Here is a 19,826-nt window from a genome sequence, read left to right as displayed (position 1 = left end):
TTTTCCTCCTGTAAAAAGATTACTTTGTTTGAACTAGTAGTTATTCCTATGCGGCGATCAAAACTACAATAAAGTAGAACTATTTCAACTTTGAGGATGCTGTAAAAGAGAGAGAACATTCAGGATGATGGCGTAATATTGCTGGAATTATTTTTTTTAATTATGTACTATACCTGTTTTATATCAAATAGCTATTTAAAGGTAATTGTAAAATAAACAATTGTGAAAATGAATCAATAAAATAAAAACGTAATACCGTATACATACATATTTTTGTTGTGTTAAGACAGTTGGTTATGTAATGAGTCCTTCTGGGATTTTGCAGGCTTTTTTGTGATTGTTGCCTAAAATGCCTGGACTAAATGTGGGATTTTATGAATTTGTTGTTAATGTTTTAACTGGTCCTTGTCATCTTAAACTCAAAAAGCACAGAATTTCAACAAAAATTGAACAACAAATACCGTATTGATGTTTTACTCGTTTTATACCACAAAAAAATGGACACTAAGGATAGTGTCTATTTTTGGTATTTTTACTTATTTTTATACCACACAAAAATAGGCACTAAGGATGGTGTCTATTTTTGGTATAAAACGAGTAAAACATCAATACGGTATTTGTTGTTCAATTTTTGTTGAAATTCTGTGCTTTTTGAGGTTAAGATGAAAAGGACCACTTAAAACATTAATAACAAATTCATAAAATTGTGATTATAGATTTTGACTGAATGATACAGGTCTGACTAATAATTGTGGTTTCATGATTAATATGCATTGGGTAATTTCACAACTAGCAATTTATAAAATCACATAGACTTTGCTTACAGATTTTGATGTGTTATTTATTACTGTCGGAAATATAAGCAATCAAATAATGACATAAATATATTACAAAATAATAGTTTTAAACAAAGTACCATTAATACTAAATAAATAAATACATTATTATTAGACTAAGATTAACTTTATTGCTCGCCTAAAGAAAATGTTGCTCATGTGTAATAAACTCAAATGTTATTGTCATCAACTGTAATCCATGCCTATTTATAATTTTTTAATAATCTAGTTCAGTGGTTTGTAAACTGTTTGACCTCGGTGCCCAACTTTTCCACGACAGAGGGGCCCGCGGACTATTCAGATATTAACACTGAATTAGTCGTCTTACTCTTGATTTTAATGTGTTTCAATAATTGTACCTAACCTACTTATAGTTTACAACCTTTTCAAGTAAGATGAAACCATGTGTTAATTACAAATATTTATTTACTAATTTTCAGGCTGAAAAATAAGTACTTATCAAATAAACTTGGACAAAGTCGCGAGGCCGCATATTTCGCAGTATTTGGTTGCATTTTGCGGGAAATTACAGGTTGCAACATCAAGAATTCCTGGAAAAACTGTGCAATGTTTTTATAATTAGTAATGTATTTAACTTATACACTGTGCAGTTATTAGTTAAGTTGTTTATCCACTTTTTTTTTTTGATAGGGTTTAGGTCCGCTGCGGAAAGGGGTGGGCATTTTGTTTTTACCTTGGTCTTTAAGACCTTGATAATTGGGCCTTTTTAATGAGAAGTCAGACCCTTTCCAATGTGGGACTGTGCACCCAGTCTATGGTTATTGTCACACTGAGCTGAAGTCAAAAAATATTTAATGACGTCTTATGTGTTTTTTAAGGAAAAAAAACAAAACTTACACCGTGTATTACTGTGCAGATAAATAGCATTACATTTTAATAAATGACGAACTTGTCCCTATCCATTGTTTGGCAGTTCTTCTACTTCTCCAACAACCAAGCGGACACAGACCCGAAAGTGTTCCAAGACCGAGTGCAATTCGTTGGCGACATCAACAAGAAGGACGCCTCGATACGAATCAACCCGACCCAGTTCAGCGACAACGGCACCTACTTCTGCGCCGTAAAGAATCCGCCGGACATCTCGGGGACGCAGGCTCGTGTTGAGCTGCGGGTGGTGTCGAGAGGTAAATGGTTGACTTTTTTTCTTCCTTATGGAGATAAGACGTATCTTTTCCTTGGTTGTCAGGCGGGTGCATTCTTGTTGGCGTACACATGCATGTGATGGCTTGCTGTGATTTTTCTGCATCAACATTCTTAGCAGGACCCAGAATGCACTAGCTGCAAAAGAACTTAAGACTAAATAATGAATATAAATAAGAGGGATGCACAATTTTTTTTTTCAAACAGATACTGATAACTTATTTATCTTTTATTTATCAAAATGTAAATGTAACTGTAGTTTGTACACACCTGGCAAATGTACTGTACATCTGAAAAGTAGCCAGTGTCTTTAACGATGGCAAAAGGCTGCTAGTCCGGTTCTTCGCACTTGGCCATCACTCCAGCAGCACTGAGAGCCAAACTACCTTGAGGTAATGTTGCAGTTTTCAATGCAAACCAAGACATTGACTCAAAAAACGCTCCAACGTAAGTAAAGTAAGGCTCCACTTTTCGAAAAATGCTCTAGCTTGAAGCTAATATACATTGGCTTTGCTATTGACATGCTACTGATTAGCATTAGCAATTTTACATGGCGATTTCAACACCTCCAAATGAATGAAAACTGCAACTAAAACGCACAATACAATCAAACAGCTGGTGCATAATAGGTACACTAATTACAGTATTAACACTTTTTAGGGCGCATCAAAAAACTAAACACACCATAAACTATACACAACTGCCATCTAATGTTTTGGATTTGCAACTTGATTTGCAAATGAGACTCAGAAATGTGATAATAAAACAAGATATAACAACTGAATATCAGTTACCATAATTAGCTCTTATTTAAATTTTGCAATAAAAAATTTGATTTTTGTTTTTTTACTAAAAACAATTATTATTTATTAACACACACAGAAGTACCGAAAATTGTTACAGTTGAGTACCGGTATCGATTCCCAGGTACCAGTAATTGATACCGTATTGGTTCAAATGTGAACGGTAAGCATCTCCAATCATAGCGGCGCTGACTTTTTCGGGTGGCTATAAAGTGAGGTTTGATTAGACTGACCATACGTCCTCTTTTCCCCGGACATGTCCTCTTTTGCGGGGCTGTGTGGGCGGAGTTTCTTAAATGCCTCAAATGTCCGGCATTTTGAGTTAGGGTTGCGTGTATTTTCAATGTACGTTCAGGGTTAAGAAGGGGTTGAAAACAAAACAAATTGTGAAGGTGTGCGCACGCAGCAGCATTCGTGAGGGAGGGGCAGAGACAGAGAGAGCGAGAGAGTTATGATAAACGCGCATGCGTCGCCAGGCTCTGCTTTTTATCGATAGATTTATCAGATTTAATTTTTTATTATCTATAGCAGTGGTGTCAAAAGTGTGCCCCGGAGGCCATTTGCGGCCCACAGCTAATGTTTTAAAGGCCCACGGCACATTGTAAAAATACTATTAAAATAAACAAAAACATAACAAAAGTGAAATAAAAAAGCTTAAAGGTGAAATGTAATTTAGAAAAAGTTGAAATGTTGACTAATAAAACAAAGCTGTTTTTTTTTCTTTCAAACTGTCATTGCTCAAAACATAATATTGAATCAAAATCAGTGTAATTATGAATTATTGACCTATTCAAGGTTCCGATTACTTCACATCAAATATTCCACTTTGAAAAATATTTTTGGTGGAAGATTTTGCATATTTTGTGTGTTTGCCATTAAAAACATAGTTTTGTTTGACAAAAAAGGGTGGAAAACAAACAAACAAAAAAACAACATAAAAAAAATTAAAACATTTTGAAATGAGGGATAGATCTGAAGTTGATGTAGACTCCAGGATTTAAGCGTTAAATATAAAATATATGTATGCCCTGGCACACCATTATCATCATTTCATGACCGAAGCAAAACACTTTTTACACTTTTATACTGAAATAAATACACCTACAACTTATTAAATAAAAACATAGAAAAAACTACCAGCAGCGGTAAAGTTCAGATCCATGAAGGAAAGAAGAAAGTGAATGAATACATTTACATATGTATACACATTTGTTTACTTTTTTTTTCTTTTTTTTTAATGAATTAAGTAACGTTTATGACAACCTTTTTCCAAAACACAATATAGAATGTGAGATACAACAGGATAATGCATACGTTTATAAAAAAAATTCAAAACGCTTACAAAAAAGTGGGACCCCAAAAATTTACTGTGGGACCCCATTTTGAAAATTCCTAGCACCAACACTGCTGTCAACAGAGGAAAAAATGCTTTATTTAAATAAATATATTATTTATAAAGCAAGTTCGAGTATCATAGGCAAATTTTCACCTAGTCCCGGCCTTGGCGTGCTGCCCGCCTTGGCACGCAGCTTTTTGGGATTTCAGAATATGGTCAGCCTAGGTTTGACGTGTCGAAAGCCAGGAGGGATGTCTTCTTCAGAGGGAGCGAAGAAGTCTTGTACAATCTACACCATGTTTATTTACGCTGCTAGCTCAGGTGAAGTTTACCACCTCCCACAAGATAGGAACTCTTGATTTGTTCACCCTAACTCACGTGGTCTAAAAAAAGCAAACGAACGCCAAAGGCTCTAGTTGGTGCAGTGTGTGGTGGGGGAGACATTAAGACATGTGGCTGTATGCAACTTCCTGATGTAGTTTTTGATTTAACGAATATGAATATAACATGTATGCTCCATTTAAGGATGTAACGATAAAGTATATAATGATAAACTGTGATAAAACTTTACCACGGGTAGTATTACAGTTTTAAATTAAACATATTGTAAAAACCGTGATTGATTTTGATTTGATAAACTCACAGATCGGTGACACTGCTTATTTACTGGGGAAGCAAGCTAGTGCTAGTTAGCTTAAATGCTAACATGAAGACAAGAGACACTAAAGTCTTTCTCCATTAAAAAAAAACGAAATTCCCCAAACTAAACTTGTAAAAAAAACATTACAGAGCAACTACAATATTCAATTGTGCACATTAAACGTACAGGCTGTGTGCTCTCTTAGTCGGAGAGATTTTTGAAGCAATATGACAACAGGAAGGGAATTTGTGTGATGTCCCATTAACCGGACGTCATTACAAAAACATACAACTTGTACAAATTAAAACAATAAATAATAGACATTCAAACACTCAAATAAAAATAATATGGCTCTTAAGTAGCCATAATTTTTTATATGAGATTTCCAGTTCATTTTATCATCCATTGCTACACTCTAAAATGTGATTTTTTTCCTGTCCAGGCTCTCTTCCTCAGAGCAACACCCCCGTTATTGTCGGAGCGGTCTGCGGCGCTCTGTTCCTGTTGGTGCTCATCCTCATCAGCATATGCGTTGTTATGAAGGTGCTTCACAATCGCAACGATTACGAAGGGTAGGTCCTCCATCTTTTTTCTCGCTCCTTTCGTCGCCTGAACAAATGTGCTTTGGACTAATATCAGATTTCGTATATTTTTTGAGTTTGTCTTTTCCAATTTGGTTTGCATTTTGGCCTAACGCAAGAGTGTATGTAAGCAGACTTCTTTTCTATAACGTAACATCGGCCAGTATGCCTCCTAACATTGCATGACTGCTGGGTTCTATTTTTCTAGAAAACTGGATGACTTCATTACTTTTGCACTAATTATTAATATGAAGATGAGGTATCCTGTTCACTTTTTTCTAAATTACATTCTCTCTCTGATCAGTTGACTTTAAAGTACTAGTAGAATGGAAAAAGAAGTTGCCTCTAAATTGAAGCTATTATCATATATACAGTCAAACCCGTCTATAGTGACCACTCAGGGGAAACAAAGAAAGTGACACCTTTAGACAAGTGGCCAGGTTGGCCGCCATTTTGAATTCCATACATGATGACCTTTAAACAATTACATATACACGTGTGCATGTATACGGAATTGTAGTAAACCGTTTTTAAAATACAGTTTTGCAAGCTGTCTAAGCTTGAACAGTGCTTTTGAATTTGAGCCTGCTCATTGTTGCTCACGTGAGTAGGATGCTGTTTTCATTTCACGCCAGACTTTTGGGGATTAGTCAACTGCGCAAAGCTTAGGGGAGCTTCGATGAGACCCACCGAGTCCCGGCACGGCTGCATGGTCTGGCTGCCCGCGACCCCCCGGTTTGCCTCCATCTGCGGGTATAAATTTAATATCACATAAGAACAACTTCTAGATTCATGGCTAAATCCTCCTATCATCCAGATAAGAGACATGATTTATAATCCACAATAACTTTTGGTGACGCAACAGCAGGACATCGGCCAGCTCAATGCTGCTACAGTTAGCTCTCTGTTATTAATGCGCCGCTAAATAGTTTGGCTGCATTAGCGCGTATAGTAGCGATATCGCTATTATTTGGTTATTATTCAGGTATAGAGTATTGTTGGCGGGTTTTGGATGTTTTTTTAGAGAGTTTTGTGGGCGGAATAGAGAGCCTCCTTTGACTCCATTTTTATTTATTTTGACTTGGTATGCAGGGTTTCCCACACATTCATTTATTTGTGGCGGCCCGCCACGAAAGAATTACGTCCGCCACAAATAAATAAAAAATAAAAAAAAAATTTTTATTTTTTTTTATTTTTTGTCCTCTCCAGCTTCTCAGGCAAATCGGCTGTTCAGATTTACTTTACAAAAGAGAAGTGTAGGATACTTCTCTTGTTGCCTTATTTGTATTTGACTTTATTAAATGTATTTATATTAGAAACACAACATGTGTATATAACGAAGGGTGCAAAGTCTGCAGGCAGTAGGAAACACATGGTTAAGTGTAGGGAGTAAAACTGATTGCAGTCTAAAGTTCAAGATATTTGGAGCTCTTTGTTCAGTGGATCAGATGTTTGATGAAGCTCTGTGTCTATCTACCACCACTACTGTTTTCTGTTTATTTGTTACTGACTGTGGCAGGACACCTCTGCCTCTGTTTCACTTTATGTTGCTGGTAAATAATATGGTTGTAGAAGCAGGCTAAAGTTAAATTATTTAGTATGCACTAATTAAAGGGGCAGAGCTTTGAGACATTTTGGCTTTTATATTTTATAAGATATATTTTTTGTAAGAACCACAATTAATAAATATATTTCAGTGAATAACTTATTGTTCAAATCTGTATATAAATATGTACATAAAGTGTTGTAATTATATTGTAAAATGGATGGATGGATGGACGGACGTTTAAAACAAAACTGTTATTATTAATTAGTAAGTATACATTTTTTGAGCCTTTTTAGAGAAAATCAAATCATTGTAGTAAATTATGCAAATTACTCGATGATGTCATGGTGACCACGCCCATAGCCACGCCCATAGCCAGGCCCCCACCGCCACAGGTATCTTGGCAGTTTATGGGAAACACTGGTATGCATTAAAAAAGAAAAGAAAAACGTGTTCGTGTCTCACGTAGGAGACAGCACATCTCTTTCTAATTATGGCATATTTCCCGTATGACTGATCTGCTGGTATGGTCAGAGTGCAGAAGCGTTCCCATCGTGACGTCACCCCACCCCGAATCTATGGAAATTAAAAGTTAAAAGTTCAAGTACCAATGATTGTCACACACACACGAGGTATGGCAAATTTGTCCTCTGCATTTGACCCATCCCCTTGTTCACCCCCTGGGAGGTGAGGGGAACAGTGGGCAGCAGCAGTGCCGCGCCCGGGAATCATTTTTGGTGATGTAACCCCCAATTCCAACCTTTGATGCTGAGTGCCAAGCAGGGAGGTAATGAGTCCCATTTTTATAGTCTTTGGTATGACTCGGCCGGGGTTTGAACTCACAACCTACCGATCTCAGGGCGGACACTCTAACCACTAGGCCACTGAGTAATTGCCGAATACATTCGAAGCGGAATTTTAAAAATAGCCGCCTGGAATTGTGGCAGTTTGTGATGTTTAGACAGTGTTTTCAAACACTTTGCGGATTAGAAATACAATTGGATGCGGGTTAATGGATTCAATGAAACACAATTAGGCATAAAAAGGCAACTCGTTTTTCCATTCTTCTGGTACTTTAAAACCCTGTTTCCACCACGTAGAACTGTTCAGTTGGATTTGATCACATTCGCAGGTCAAAGGGTCATAAAGTGTCCAAACCCAACACCGCACCTTGAGAATTGTCCAACTGTGCGACAGGATTTAACAATCCGAACTGTGCCGCACTGAACCAAACTGTACTGCTTGATGGAAACGAAGCTTAAAAAACATTTTGGTTTTGGTTGTGGAACAGTTCGCAAATCATCATTCTCATTTTGCTGTACAAATATTTGACCAAAAAATGTGTGGGACCGTTCCACCTGCTAGGATGCCCCAAAAATATCTTCTGATCTTGAGTCCTGGTGGGGTTCTTTGGGGTTGCTGTTTGCACTGGTGCCTGTCACTTCTGTCCCGTTTTTGTTTTGTACCTCCATAACATCCTTGTCATTCCTCTTACGCCACGCTAACCGCTGCGCTATCAGGCTAGCTCACTAACTTGTAGCATATTTTGTCTTGAAATGTTGCTTTCGCTTTAAACTAATAGAAGCCTTAAACTTGCTTCTTTTGTCGTCGTTCCTGCAGGTAAGTGTCAGGCCTCTGTTAGAAGTGCTTTTGTCCACTGCACAGTACTTACTGGCCTCCACTCGCTTTTAGAGTACCTGGTGGCGACCAGGCCCTTTATTGGTGAAATGTATTTACTTTCACTATTGTCCATTTATTTACATATGAGCAGTAGAATAGAATATAGAATAGTGTCATTGTACATTGTACAATGAAATTGTAAGCAAAAAGTAATTTAGTGCAAATTCATAATAACACATAAAAACCTAAGAACATAGATAAATAGATAAAAATACCAGGCACACAGCTCACATGCACAGTCATTCTTGTCTTGTGTTCAGTGACGCTATTGCTCTGGGGGTGTAACAATAAGAAACACAAAACATGCAAAAATAGTGTGTTTTCTAACAGTATGTCTATTCATTTCAGTTATTTAAAACAATAATTTGGTCATAAGATTTGTTTGTGTATTAGTACTTTTTGATCACATTCAACAATACCGCAAGAATAATGATTATTGTGATTGTGAAAACCGTGATTTAAAATGTTCATATTGTCCCATCCCTATAGAGCAGTTTTCTTTGGAATCTTCCACATTAAATGAATTTGTGTGTTGTTTAGCGCGTATGCAATGTTTAGTATCGAGAAAACCTCACCAACAGTATTGCTCTCATGCATATCATACTCTCATATCATATCAATATACAGTACAGGCCAAACCTTTGGACACACCTTCGCATTCAATGTGTTGTCTTTATTTTCATGACTATTTACATTGTAGATTGTCACTGAAGGCATCAAAACTGTGAATGAACACATGTGGAGTTATGTACTTAACAAAAAAAGGTGAAATAACTGAAAACATGTTTTATATTCTAGTTTCTTCAAAATAGCCACCCTTTGCTCTGATTACTGCTTTGCACACTCTTAGCATTCTCTCGATGAGCTTCAAGGGGTAGTCACCTGAAATGGTTTTCACTTCACAGGTGTCGTAGTTTTGATGCCTTCAGTGACAATCTACAATGTAAATAGTCATGAAAATAAAGAAAAAACGCATTAAAATGAGAAGGTGTGTCCAAACTTTTGGCCTGTACTGTACATAGCAGTGCCATACTCTATTTCCGTTTGGGCTGTCTTCCCCTTCATAGAAAAATCTGAAAGAAATTACTTTTTGGGTTTCCGCCACAATTTATTTTGATCGTGGCGGAAATAAAAATCCCCACACAATAAAAATTAGGGTTTTTTTTAACGTTAAAATAAGTTTAAGTAATATATATACACATTCTGAAAACATTACAATAAAAATATAGAAAAAAATACCGGCAGCGGTAAAGTTTAGATCCATGAAGGAAAGAAGAAAGTGAATGAATGTTTATAACTGAACACATTTACATATGCATAAAAATGTGTTTCCTTTTGTATTATTTTTTAAAATAAATTAAGTAACGTTTATGACAACCTTTTTAATGAGGATAATGCATGCATTTATCATTAGTTTTCAAAACAGTTACAAAAAAGTGGTACCCCAAAAATGTACTGTGGGACCCCATCTTTATGACTTGGTAAGAGATTAGTTAATTTTTCATATGTCTCTGATGGGCACATCAATCCGTCTGAGGAGTAAAAGTTGGCAATTTTTTTTGTGACCTGTTACCCAGCATCCCTTATGTGTGTAGCTAAAGTGTCCACAGTAGGGTTGGGTATCGTTTGAATTTGTACGATTCCGATTCCAATTCTTTGTTTCGATTCCGATTCCTGACGATTCTCGGCTCCGATTCTTCTTGTACCATGCCGGGATCAATGTGTTTGACAGGTAGTCCCTGGAAGGTGGTATGTATTTTGGGTTGAGAGTTTTCACCATATCCCTGCAAACATAAACAAACATGTAATGTTGCTGTTACTGTTTAGCCCAGTATCAATTAGCTTAGCTCTAACGTTATTGCTTAACTAACCTAAATGTTGGAGATTCCACCTCGGAAAAGGGATGCAGTCTTTTGACTATGTGTGCAGTGACCTTTCTGTGGCACTCTTCCGTCTGTGGCACCGACATCTTCCCCATTGCTGCTACGGTGAACGGACTACGCTGAACGGACTACGCTGAGCACATCGCGGAGCCTGGCTAGCAGGTTGTAAATTGTCTATGAAAAAATAAGCGGGCTAATTTGTTAGCTGCCTCAACGTTGGCACAAAACACATTATTTATTGCATACATATTGTTTTACTTACCGGATTCGGACTGCAGTGCAGTCACCGAGTTGCCAGGCTGGGCGTCGGAGCCAGAGGAGGACGGTCGGCGCAGTGCGTCGAAGACGGGACACGCATTTATTTGTACTCCATGAACTCGGAGGTGCTTCATCATGTTCGACGTGCACCCTCCTAAGCACGAAACAGTCCTGTCGCACGTGTTACATTTCGCCGATATTTCTTTTTTTTTTTTAGTAAAATAAAGCCACACTTTCGACCGCCGATGCCCGCTATCCATGCTTGACTGGCTTGCTCGGCTACATAGGCTCGGCTATGCTAACACTTCCGGCGGTGGGCGCTTCTTCGTTGGTGTTCAGCGGCTTCTTCTTCGGGTCGGCGGACTTATTCTTTTTTTCCGGTCGGCGGACTGGGTATCGAAACTAGGAATCGAAATTTAAACTTTTGAACGATTCCGGGAGAATCGGAAAGTTAGTCCCGGTTCCAATCGATACTCGATACTCGATACCCAACCCTAGTCCACAGCCTCTTTTAATGTGCGTACAACGGCCACGAAGTTGCCGTGAAGCAGCACTCATTTCCACGTCAACGTCAGTTTTGTTACATCTCAACTTTGCCGTGAGAAAGGGCGTACGGTACGTGCATGAGGCCCCAGGTCTCTTGGGACATACATTCTCGTTTTCCATCGATCAACGCGGTACGGTTTTTGAAAACGGACAACCAGCGAAGCGAGTAGAGACCCAGTCGGTACTGTGCAGTGGAAGAGCATCATTAGTCCACTCCTTTTTGAGGTTTTATTTGCAGGAGGCAGACCAAGTGATGTGGGGGGCCAAAGTTTGCTCACCCCTGGTAAAGAAAATAAAATGCAACAAAACTACCCAAATGTCTTTTGCTGCATATTCGTCATTCTCATCACGCCTCAGCTCTCCAATCACTTGCTCATCTCTCACTGTTTTATTTTTGTGTCTCGTTTTTTTCTCTTTGTCCAAACCCCCATCCCCTCCCCCCTCGCTCCCTCTATCATTTGTCCTTTCTCGTCTCCCCATTTCGACCGTGCAACAACAATGGTCGCTCAACACCATGGCAAACCGTAACCCCCCTGCTCCCCCCTGCACAAACTAGCTGTATAACCTTGGAAAGCACGCGCTCTCCGCCTCCGCCGCCCAAAAAGAAGGCGGAGCCAAAGCTGCAGGGCCCCAGGAGTACCAGCCCCTCGGGTCAAGTCCAGGTAGGAGCCGAGGGACCAACGCATACCGTACGTCCCACTCCGCCCTTTCACGAATTACTCTCTTTGGTTGTCATCAGGAACCAAAAAAAAAAGTGGATTTACTTCAGGATGCTTTGGTTTTGAAGATGGCGTGACAACTCCTTGTCTTCATCACAGGGCCCGGTGATATACGTCCAGTTGGATCACTCGGGCAGCAGAAACTCCTTCCACAAAATGGAGCCGGTGGTCTACGCTGACATTCGCAAAAACTGAAACAGACCGGGACAGCGGCGCCAAAACCCAAAAAAGAGAATAAACCCCCACAGTAAAGTATCAGACCTCTTCTATCAGCTGCTCTCGGGAAGGGTGAGCCTTTTTATCATACAGGGATGGTTTTAGTTGAATGATTTGTGTTTGTTTTTGGTTCTCTGGAAGCATGACGCCGATGTTCTTTATGTGCTTTGATGCAAAGACTCAACACTACCATATCCATGTTCTCCATCCGTCTGTTAAAACAGCATTGAAATATGGAATTAGCCTGAGAAAAAAAAGAGTTGAACCATTTCCAGCGGGCACAGAATTTTCTACAACCTTTCGACATTTCCTCTTGCTCTAACCCGTGACTTTTAATGCAAATAGTAGAAAAAAAGGACAAATTGTAGATCAAATAGGGATGGGTATGCAACAAATGTGTATCATTATTTTTGTTGCATTACACAAGGCATACAATATTGAAAACCATTTGCATGACAGTGAAAGGAAATTCTCCCCTCTTTTGTTTTTTTAATTAATTTCAAAAGATCTTTGAAAAAAAAATCTGGTATTTAATGTTAAAGCTGCGTTACATCTCAATTGCTAATGCAAAGAAAGAGGGAAATGTCGCTCTCTGGTGGTCTGTAAATTGCAGACGACACAGAGGAATGTGGCTCTATTTGCTGGTTTTAAAAATCCATCCATCCATCCTTTCTTTTTCTACCGCTTGTCCCTTACGGGGTCGCGGGGGGTGCTAAAAGAAAAAGATAAAACATGTTTCCAGGGCTTTTTAATTAATTTTCACATGGCAAAATAGTGGTTCTCAAACGTTACACACCAAGTACACTCTCAAAAAAAAATGTTTAACTTCAAATATGTGACTTATATACTTGCAAATAATTGGATTGAATGACGTAAGTCAAACATTCAAAATTTCAGCAAGTCTAATTCACTTTCAGGGGATAAGTATATACATTTGTACGATTATTTCATATGTATAAGTCTAATATAATTTTTATAATAAGTAATACGAGTACCACAGTTTGATAGTTGATGCAAATAAGAGCAAATGGCGCTCTTTACTGGGTTTTTTCAGTCTTTACACCAGGCAAAAAGTATGTTTAACTACTGTACTGCAAGTAAATTAAAGTGTTTTTTCAAATTAATGATGTACTCTGCAAAGGAAAATGTCGCCCTCTGTTGATTTTTAAAGGTAGTGTTAGGGCAGACGACTTTATTGCTTCCATTGTGGGGTTTGGCGCCCTCTACTGGTCATGGCCATGCAGTGAAACCGACTGTGACTTGCTTGTTGGTACAAAAAGAAAACCCTCATGATTAGATTAAATTAATCATGCCCATCCCTTAACTTATCTGCAAAAAAAACAAAAACGTAACCACGCAGAAAATATATTTATTTATGCCGGCGGCCGAAAAGAAAACTGTGGTGCTGCATTCAGGTACAGTTGGAAATCAAAGTAACAAATGAGTGATGTTTTGATGTTGTTATAAAAAAAAAAAAAAATCCTCCACACAATAACCACCTTGTACGCATGCAGCCGTCAGGAAGCTAACGTTGTTACTGTGAACGCACGTTGTGTAACCTTCCGGCATGTTGCTGTTGTGTCTCTTTAATTCAAAGTTTTCCCCTCAGCGGAGCAATTTTTGTCCTTGCGTAGATCAAACATGTAAGTAGTCATCTGTAAAATAATATTTTTGTTCTGAATGTTTTTGTGTACGTTTCACTGAGGGGAAAATCCGAAGCGAGCGCTCACTTTGAGGGGGAATAGCAAAATACTGAAACACTGTTTGCATGCAATCTACTAACTCGGTCATCCAAAAAAAAAAAAAAAACGGGCCAAATATCTCATTCATTTTTTTTTACGTTCCAGCTTTAAAATGTTTTTTTTTTTTTGTTCTGTTGAAGCATTTCAAGCCAAATTCCTTTTGTTAATGTGAAATGTGTGTGTGTGTGTGTGTGTTTAAAACTGTCTGAACTGCCTTTGTCGTCATTCCCCGCTGCAGTAAACGTCCACGCTGACAGTAATTGTACAGGAAACACTCGTAATGTAAAGTAGTGCTCTTTACTGTAACTCGCTCATTCCAACATTTTTTGTGTCTTTTTGTGTGTCTTTTTTTTCACAACTGCGCATACAGTCTTAATTATTATTTGCCAAGCGCTTGCAGAAAGTGGCACGCTTATACTCTTCGATACAACGTTGACATAGTGCAGTAAGGAAATGAACCACCAGATGTCAGCAGAGAGCGTCTGGGTCCACTTATTAATACGAACTCATAAGTACCGTGTTTTTCGGAGTATAAGTCGCTCCGGAGTATAAATCGCACCTGCCGAAAATGCAAAATAAAGAAGGAAAAAAACATATAAGTCGCACTGGAGTATAAGTCGCATTTTTTGGGGAAATGTATTTGATAAAACCCAACACCAAGAATAGACATTTGAAAGGCAATTTAAAATAAATAAAGAATAGTGAACAACAGGCTGAATAGTTGTACGTTATATGAGGCATAAATAACCAACTGAGAACGTGCCTGCTATGTTAACGTAACATATTATGGTAAGAGTCATTCAAATAACTATAACATATAGAACATGCTATACGTTTACCAAACAATCTGTCACTCCTAATCGCTAAATCCCATGAAATCTTATACGTCTAGTCTCTTACGTGAATGAGCTAAATAATATTATTTGATATTTTACGCTAATGTGTTAATAATTTCACTCATAAGGCAAAACTATGAAAAAAACTGCGACTTATAGTCCGAAAAATACGGTAAGAGTTTTTACTATATCTCAAAATTTCAACTTTTTGTTTCATACTGTAATTATTACTTATTTATTGAACATTATAACAATATCTCGAAATGTTGACTTTTTATCCCAACTACGACTCTCAACATTTTGGACATTTCGTCTCAAAATTGTCTTATCTCAAAATAGGTCCAAAATCAATGGAGTTAACAGCCGTGGCTGTAGGCAACCTTCCAATTAACACCAGACGATAATAGTAGCTGCATTGTAATAAGCACTCCAAAATGAAATACATTGTTATTAAGAGTGAAGCTTGGTTAAGAAAATGCCAACGCTATCGAAAAAATGTGCAGATGCTACAAATTAAATGGACAAGTCGACTTCCTGTCCCTCTCTGGATTTTTTTTGACTTCATGGACGTGGAAAAACGCCAACTCGTACAGGCCGGAATTTGATATTGGAGCATAGCTCGTTAGCTTAGCATGTTAGCATGTTTGTTCCAACATGTTTCGTTCCTCAAACCTTTTTAACCAAAGTCGATGTTGCCGTTATGAAATACTCCCGACAATCACTTTCAACACAATGATGGAAAGTAGCCTCGTTAGCGCAGCAGTCAAGTCGTGCGTTCCGACATATTTTCCGATCTTTCTGAAAACAAACTTACACTTTAAGGCCTAGGTCTTTTTTTAACAAAAAAGTCGGTCATTAGTGTCGTTCGTGACCCCACAAGGTGAGAAATTGCCAAGTGGACACGGTGGGAAAAGCGAGAAAATTCTAGTTTTTACTGGCAAGAATTTGAATCGGGGTGTTGTTTGCATCCTGACCCTTGCTGCTTTCTTTCGACCGCATTGACGTGGAAAAAAGCCAGCTCTTACACGCTGGATATCGATAGCTAAGCATGTTAGCATAACATGTTAGCACCCATTTGTTCCAACATTTCTAATTCCGTTCTTTAACCTTTTAACAATAAAGTTGGTCATTAGCATTGTTCATGTCCTCAGAGGCTGAAAAAGAGTGACAATGCCAGTTTTTACAGGCAGGAAGTAGAACACCCGGGCCTTGTTGGTGGTGTGTTAGCGTGATTTTGTTCAAACGTAATTTCCGATTGTTCTCAAAACAATTTGTGGCGATGGAAGGTGAACACCAGGGTCTTATTAGCTCAGCATGCTAGTAATTGTTCGCTGCGACATAGTTCCCGATCTTTCTTAAAACAAAGTGAACACTTCGGGGCGATGGAACGTGAGCACCAGGGTCTTGTTAGCGCAACAAGCTAGTAATTGTTCGCTGGGACATAGTTCCCAATCTTTCTTAAAACAAAGTGAACACTTCGTGGCGATGGAATGTGAACACCAGGGTCTTGTTAGCTCAGCATGCTAGTAATTGCTCATTACGACATAGTTTCCGATCTTTCTTAAAACAAAAGTGAACACTTTGGGGCAATGGAACGTGAACACCAGGGTCTTGTTAGCTCAGCATGCTAGTAATTGTTCACTGCCACAAAGTTCCCGATCTTTCATAAAACAAAGTGAACACTTAGGGGCAACGGAACGTGAACACCAGGGTCTTTTTAGCTCAGCATGCTAGTAATTGTTCCTTACGACATAGTTCCCGATCTTTCATAAAACAAAGTGAACACTTTGGGGCGATGGAAGGTGAACACCAGGATCTTGTTAGGGCAGCATGCTAGTAATTGTTCACTGCGACATAGTTCCCGATCTTTCTTAAAACAAAGTGAACACTTCGGGGCAATGGAACGTGAACACCAGGGTCTTGTTAGCTCAGCATGCTAGTAATTGCTCATTACGACATAGTTTCAGATCTTTCTTAAAACAAAAGTGAACACTTTGGGGCAATGGAACGTGAACACCAGGGTCTTGTTAGCTCAACATGCTAGTAATTGCTCATTACGACATAGTTTCCGATCTTTCTTAAAACAAAGTGAACACTTTGGGGCGATGGAACGTGAACTCTAGGGTCTTGTTAGCGCAGCATGCTAGTAATTGTTCACTGCGACATAGTTCCCGATCTTTCTTAAGAAAAAGTGAACACTTTGTGGCGATGGAATGTGAACATCAGGGTCTTGTTAGCGCAGCATGCTAGTAATTGTTCGCTGCGACATAGTTCCCGATCTTTCAATTGTTCATTGCGACATAGTTCCCGATCTTTCTTAAAACAAAGTGAACATTTCGTGGCGATGGAATGTGAACACCAGAGTCTTGTTAGCGCAGCAAGCTAGTAATTGTTTTCTCCGACATAGTTCCCCATCTTTCATAAAACAAAGTGAACACTTTGGGGCGATGGTAGGTGAACACCAGGGTCTTGTTAGCTCAGCATGCTAGTAATTGTTCACTGCGACATAGTTCCCGATCTTTCTTAAAACAAAGTGAACACTTCACGGCGATGGAATGTGAACATCAGGTTCTTGTTAGCGCAGCATGCTAGTAATTGTTTGCTGCGACATAGTTCCTGATCATTCGATTGTTCATTGCGACATAGTTCCCGATCTTTCTTAAAACAAAAGTGAACACTTCGGGGCAATGGAACGTGAACACCAGGGTCTTGTTAGCGCAGCAAGCTAGTAATTGTTTGCTGCGACATAGTTCCCTATCTTTCATAAAACGAAGTGAACACTTTGGGGCGAAAAGTGAACACTTTGGGGCGATGGAAGGTGAACACCAGGGTCTTGTTAGCTCAGCATGCTAGTAATTGTTCACTGCGACATAGTTCCCGATCATTCAATTGTTCATTGCGACATAGTTCCCGATCTTTCTTAAAACAAAAGTGAACACTTCGGGGTAATGGAACGTGAACACCAGGGTCTTGTTAGCTCAGCATGCTAGTAATTGTTCGCTGCGACATAGTTCCTGATCTTTCAATTGTTCATTGTGACATAGTTCCCGATCTTTCATAAAACAAAGTGAACACTTCGTGGCGATGGAATGTGAACACCAGGGTCTTGTTAGCGCAGCATGCTAGTAATTGTTCACTGCGACATACTGTAGTTCTCGATCTTTCTTAAAACAAAGTGAACACTTCGTGGCTAAAGGTACATTTCATGACCTTTTTAAACATACGTCGGTCATTAACGTCATCCATGCCCTCCGAAGGCAAAACATTGACAATTTGACGCAGGAAAAAGACGGGAAATTGCAAGTTGTTACAGGCTGGAAACTGTTAGCACACATTTGTTCCAACGTCATTTCCGATCTTTCTTGAAAATAGCGTGAACAATTTCTTGGCCTCATTTAAATTTCCGGAACTAAACGTTTACAAATAAGAAGATGGTTAGCGTCCGACATGTTTTATTGAAATACCGATTCCGATACTTCTTTAGAAGGCGAAAAATAGGAAGGTGCGTGTTAGCATAGCATGTTAGCACTCGTTTGTTCCATCTTTGTGTCCGATCTTTCTTAAATAAAATAAAAACTCTGTGGTTACATTAAAATGTTGGTCGGTTAGTGTGGTCCATGTTGTATCGAAGCAGTAGCGCTACACTCTGTACTCACTCTTGTCTTCCAAGTGTGTTTTTTACATCTTTTTGTTGTTGTTGTTAGTAAGCAGGGAGCTACGCCGTCACCAAAAAAAATCACAAACAATAGCGAATTCTTTTTTTTTTTGTGTGTCTGTTGTTATTTTTATTTCCAAACCGCTAAGTCGCCGCGCTTTTGCTTGTGCCAGGTGGTGGTGTGTAGTCGTGCTGTTGTCCCAGGTGTAGTGACGTAAACTCCAAACGACGGGGGAAATGACAAAGTCGTAAAAACCGCGCTAGCTCTCTTCTCGCTGGACAGTTCTTCTATATGGCGTGTTGTTGTTTGCTTTGCGATGTTGTAGAAAAGACAAAAAAAGAAAGAAAATACCTGCACTACGTCTCGACTGTGGAAGACAAAAACGCCCTGTGATTTTTTTGTTTTGTTTTTGTTTTTGAAAAAAAATGTCATCTCGGAATGATCTTGGCCTCTGTTTTCAAAAAAACTGGAATGTTGTACATTTAGTGCCTTTTACATTTCATCAGCTAACTTAAACATCCTGCTTTAAAGATAGAAAAGATAAGATTCATTTATTTTCCCTTTATTGTATTGTATTTTTTTATTCACATAATATGCGTTCTGTATCCACTTGTTCAAATTTTATATAAAACTATTTCTGGCCATATTTTGTCTGTTGTTTTTTTTTGTCTCTTCACACAGTTGGGTTTTTTTAGGCATCAAACGAAAGTGAAAGCAGCTCCAATGGATTCCTTCAAAGTGTCATTTTTCTCCCGGCCGCCAGAGGGCAGCTAAACAAGTATGACATTACGTTTCTACATTTCAATAATATTGATCAAATGTTTAAAAAAAAAAAGGTCAATATATTTCTAAACAAAATTATAATTTTGACTTTATTCGATTATTTTGACTTTATCACCATAAATAGAAATGTTTATCTCATTTATGATTGGCCTCAAAATTATGGCTCCATCTCAAATAGTCGACTTTTTTTTGTCTCAACTATGATTTATCTTAATCTTATGACTATATCTCAACATTTTGACTTTTTAGTTTTATAATTGAAATTCATGACTGCATCAATATTTGGACTTGTTATTTTATAGTTGACTTATCTCAAATTGTGACTATCTCAAACGGCCAACCTTTTTATCCCATAATTATGACATCACGAAATGATGACCATATCTCAAAATGTTGACTTTTATCTCAGTTATGACTATCTTACCGTTATTATGACGACACTAATATGTGGACTTTGAATATTATACTTTAAAAAAAAAAGTTAGACTTTTAATCTCATAATTGATTTATCTCAAAATGTACACAATACATCAAAATGTCAGTTTTTATCTTTTGGCATTAATAATTTTGAGATAAGTCAATTATATCAACTTTTTGACTTGTT

The 19,826-nt window shown here is 38.3% G+C and overlaps 1 protein-coding gene across 2 annotated transcripts in view; it reads left to right on the top strand.

Annotated features, from left to right (window-relative positions):
- The window catches only part of mpzl1l (myelin protein zero-like 1 like), a 32,993-nt gene extending 13,891 nt beyond the window's left edge, over window positions 1-19,102 (top strand). The window contains exons 3-6 of one of the 2 annotated variants that reach the window (XM_062048967.1): window positions 1,771-1,981; window positions 5,219-5,348; window positions 11,827-11,959; window positions 12,089-19,102. In XM_062048967.1, coding sequence (XP_061904951.1) covers window positions 1,771-1,981; window positions 5,219-5,348; window positions 11,827-11,959; window positions 12,089-12,184 — 570 coding nt within the window. In that variant the 3' untranslated portion in view covers window positions 12,185-19,102. The remainder of the gene's footprint in view (window positions 1-1,770; window positions 1,982-5,218; window positions 5,349-11,826; window positions 11,960-12,088) is intronic. The other variant, XM_062048968.1, reaches the window with a different exon arrangement.
- The last annotated feature ends 724 nt before the right edge of the window (window positions 19,103-19,826 follow it).

Source organism: Entelurus aequoreus, linkage group LG05 (genome assembly GCF_033978785.1).
Source record: "Entelurus aequoreus isolate RoL-2023_Sb linkage group LG05, RoL_Eaeq_v1.1, whole genome shotgun sequence".
NCBI lineage: Eukaryota > Metazoa > Chordata > Actinopteri > Syngnathiformes > Syngnathidae > Entelurus > Entelurus aequoreus.
Note: the sequence above shows the minus strand (reverse complement) of the source record. Positions and strands in the feature narration are given on the sequence as shown.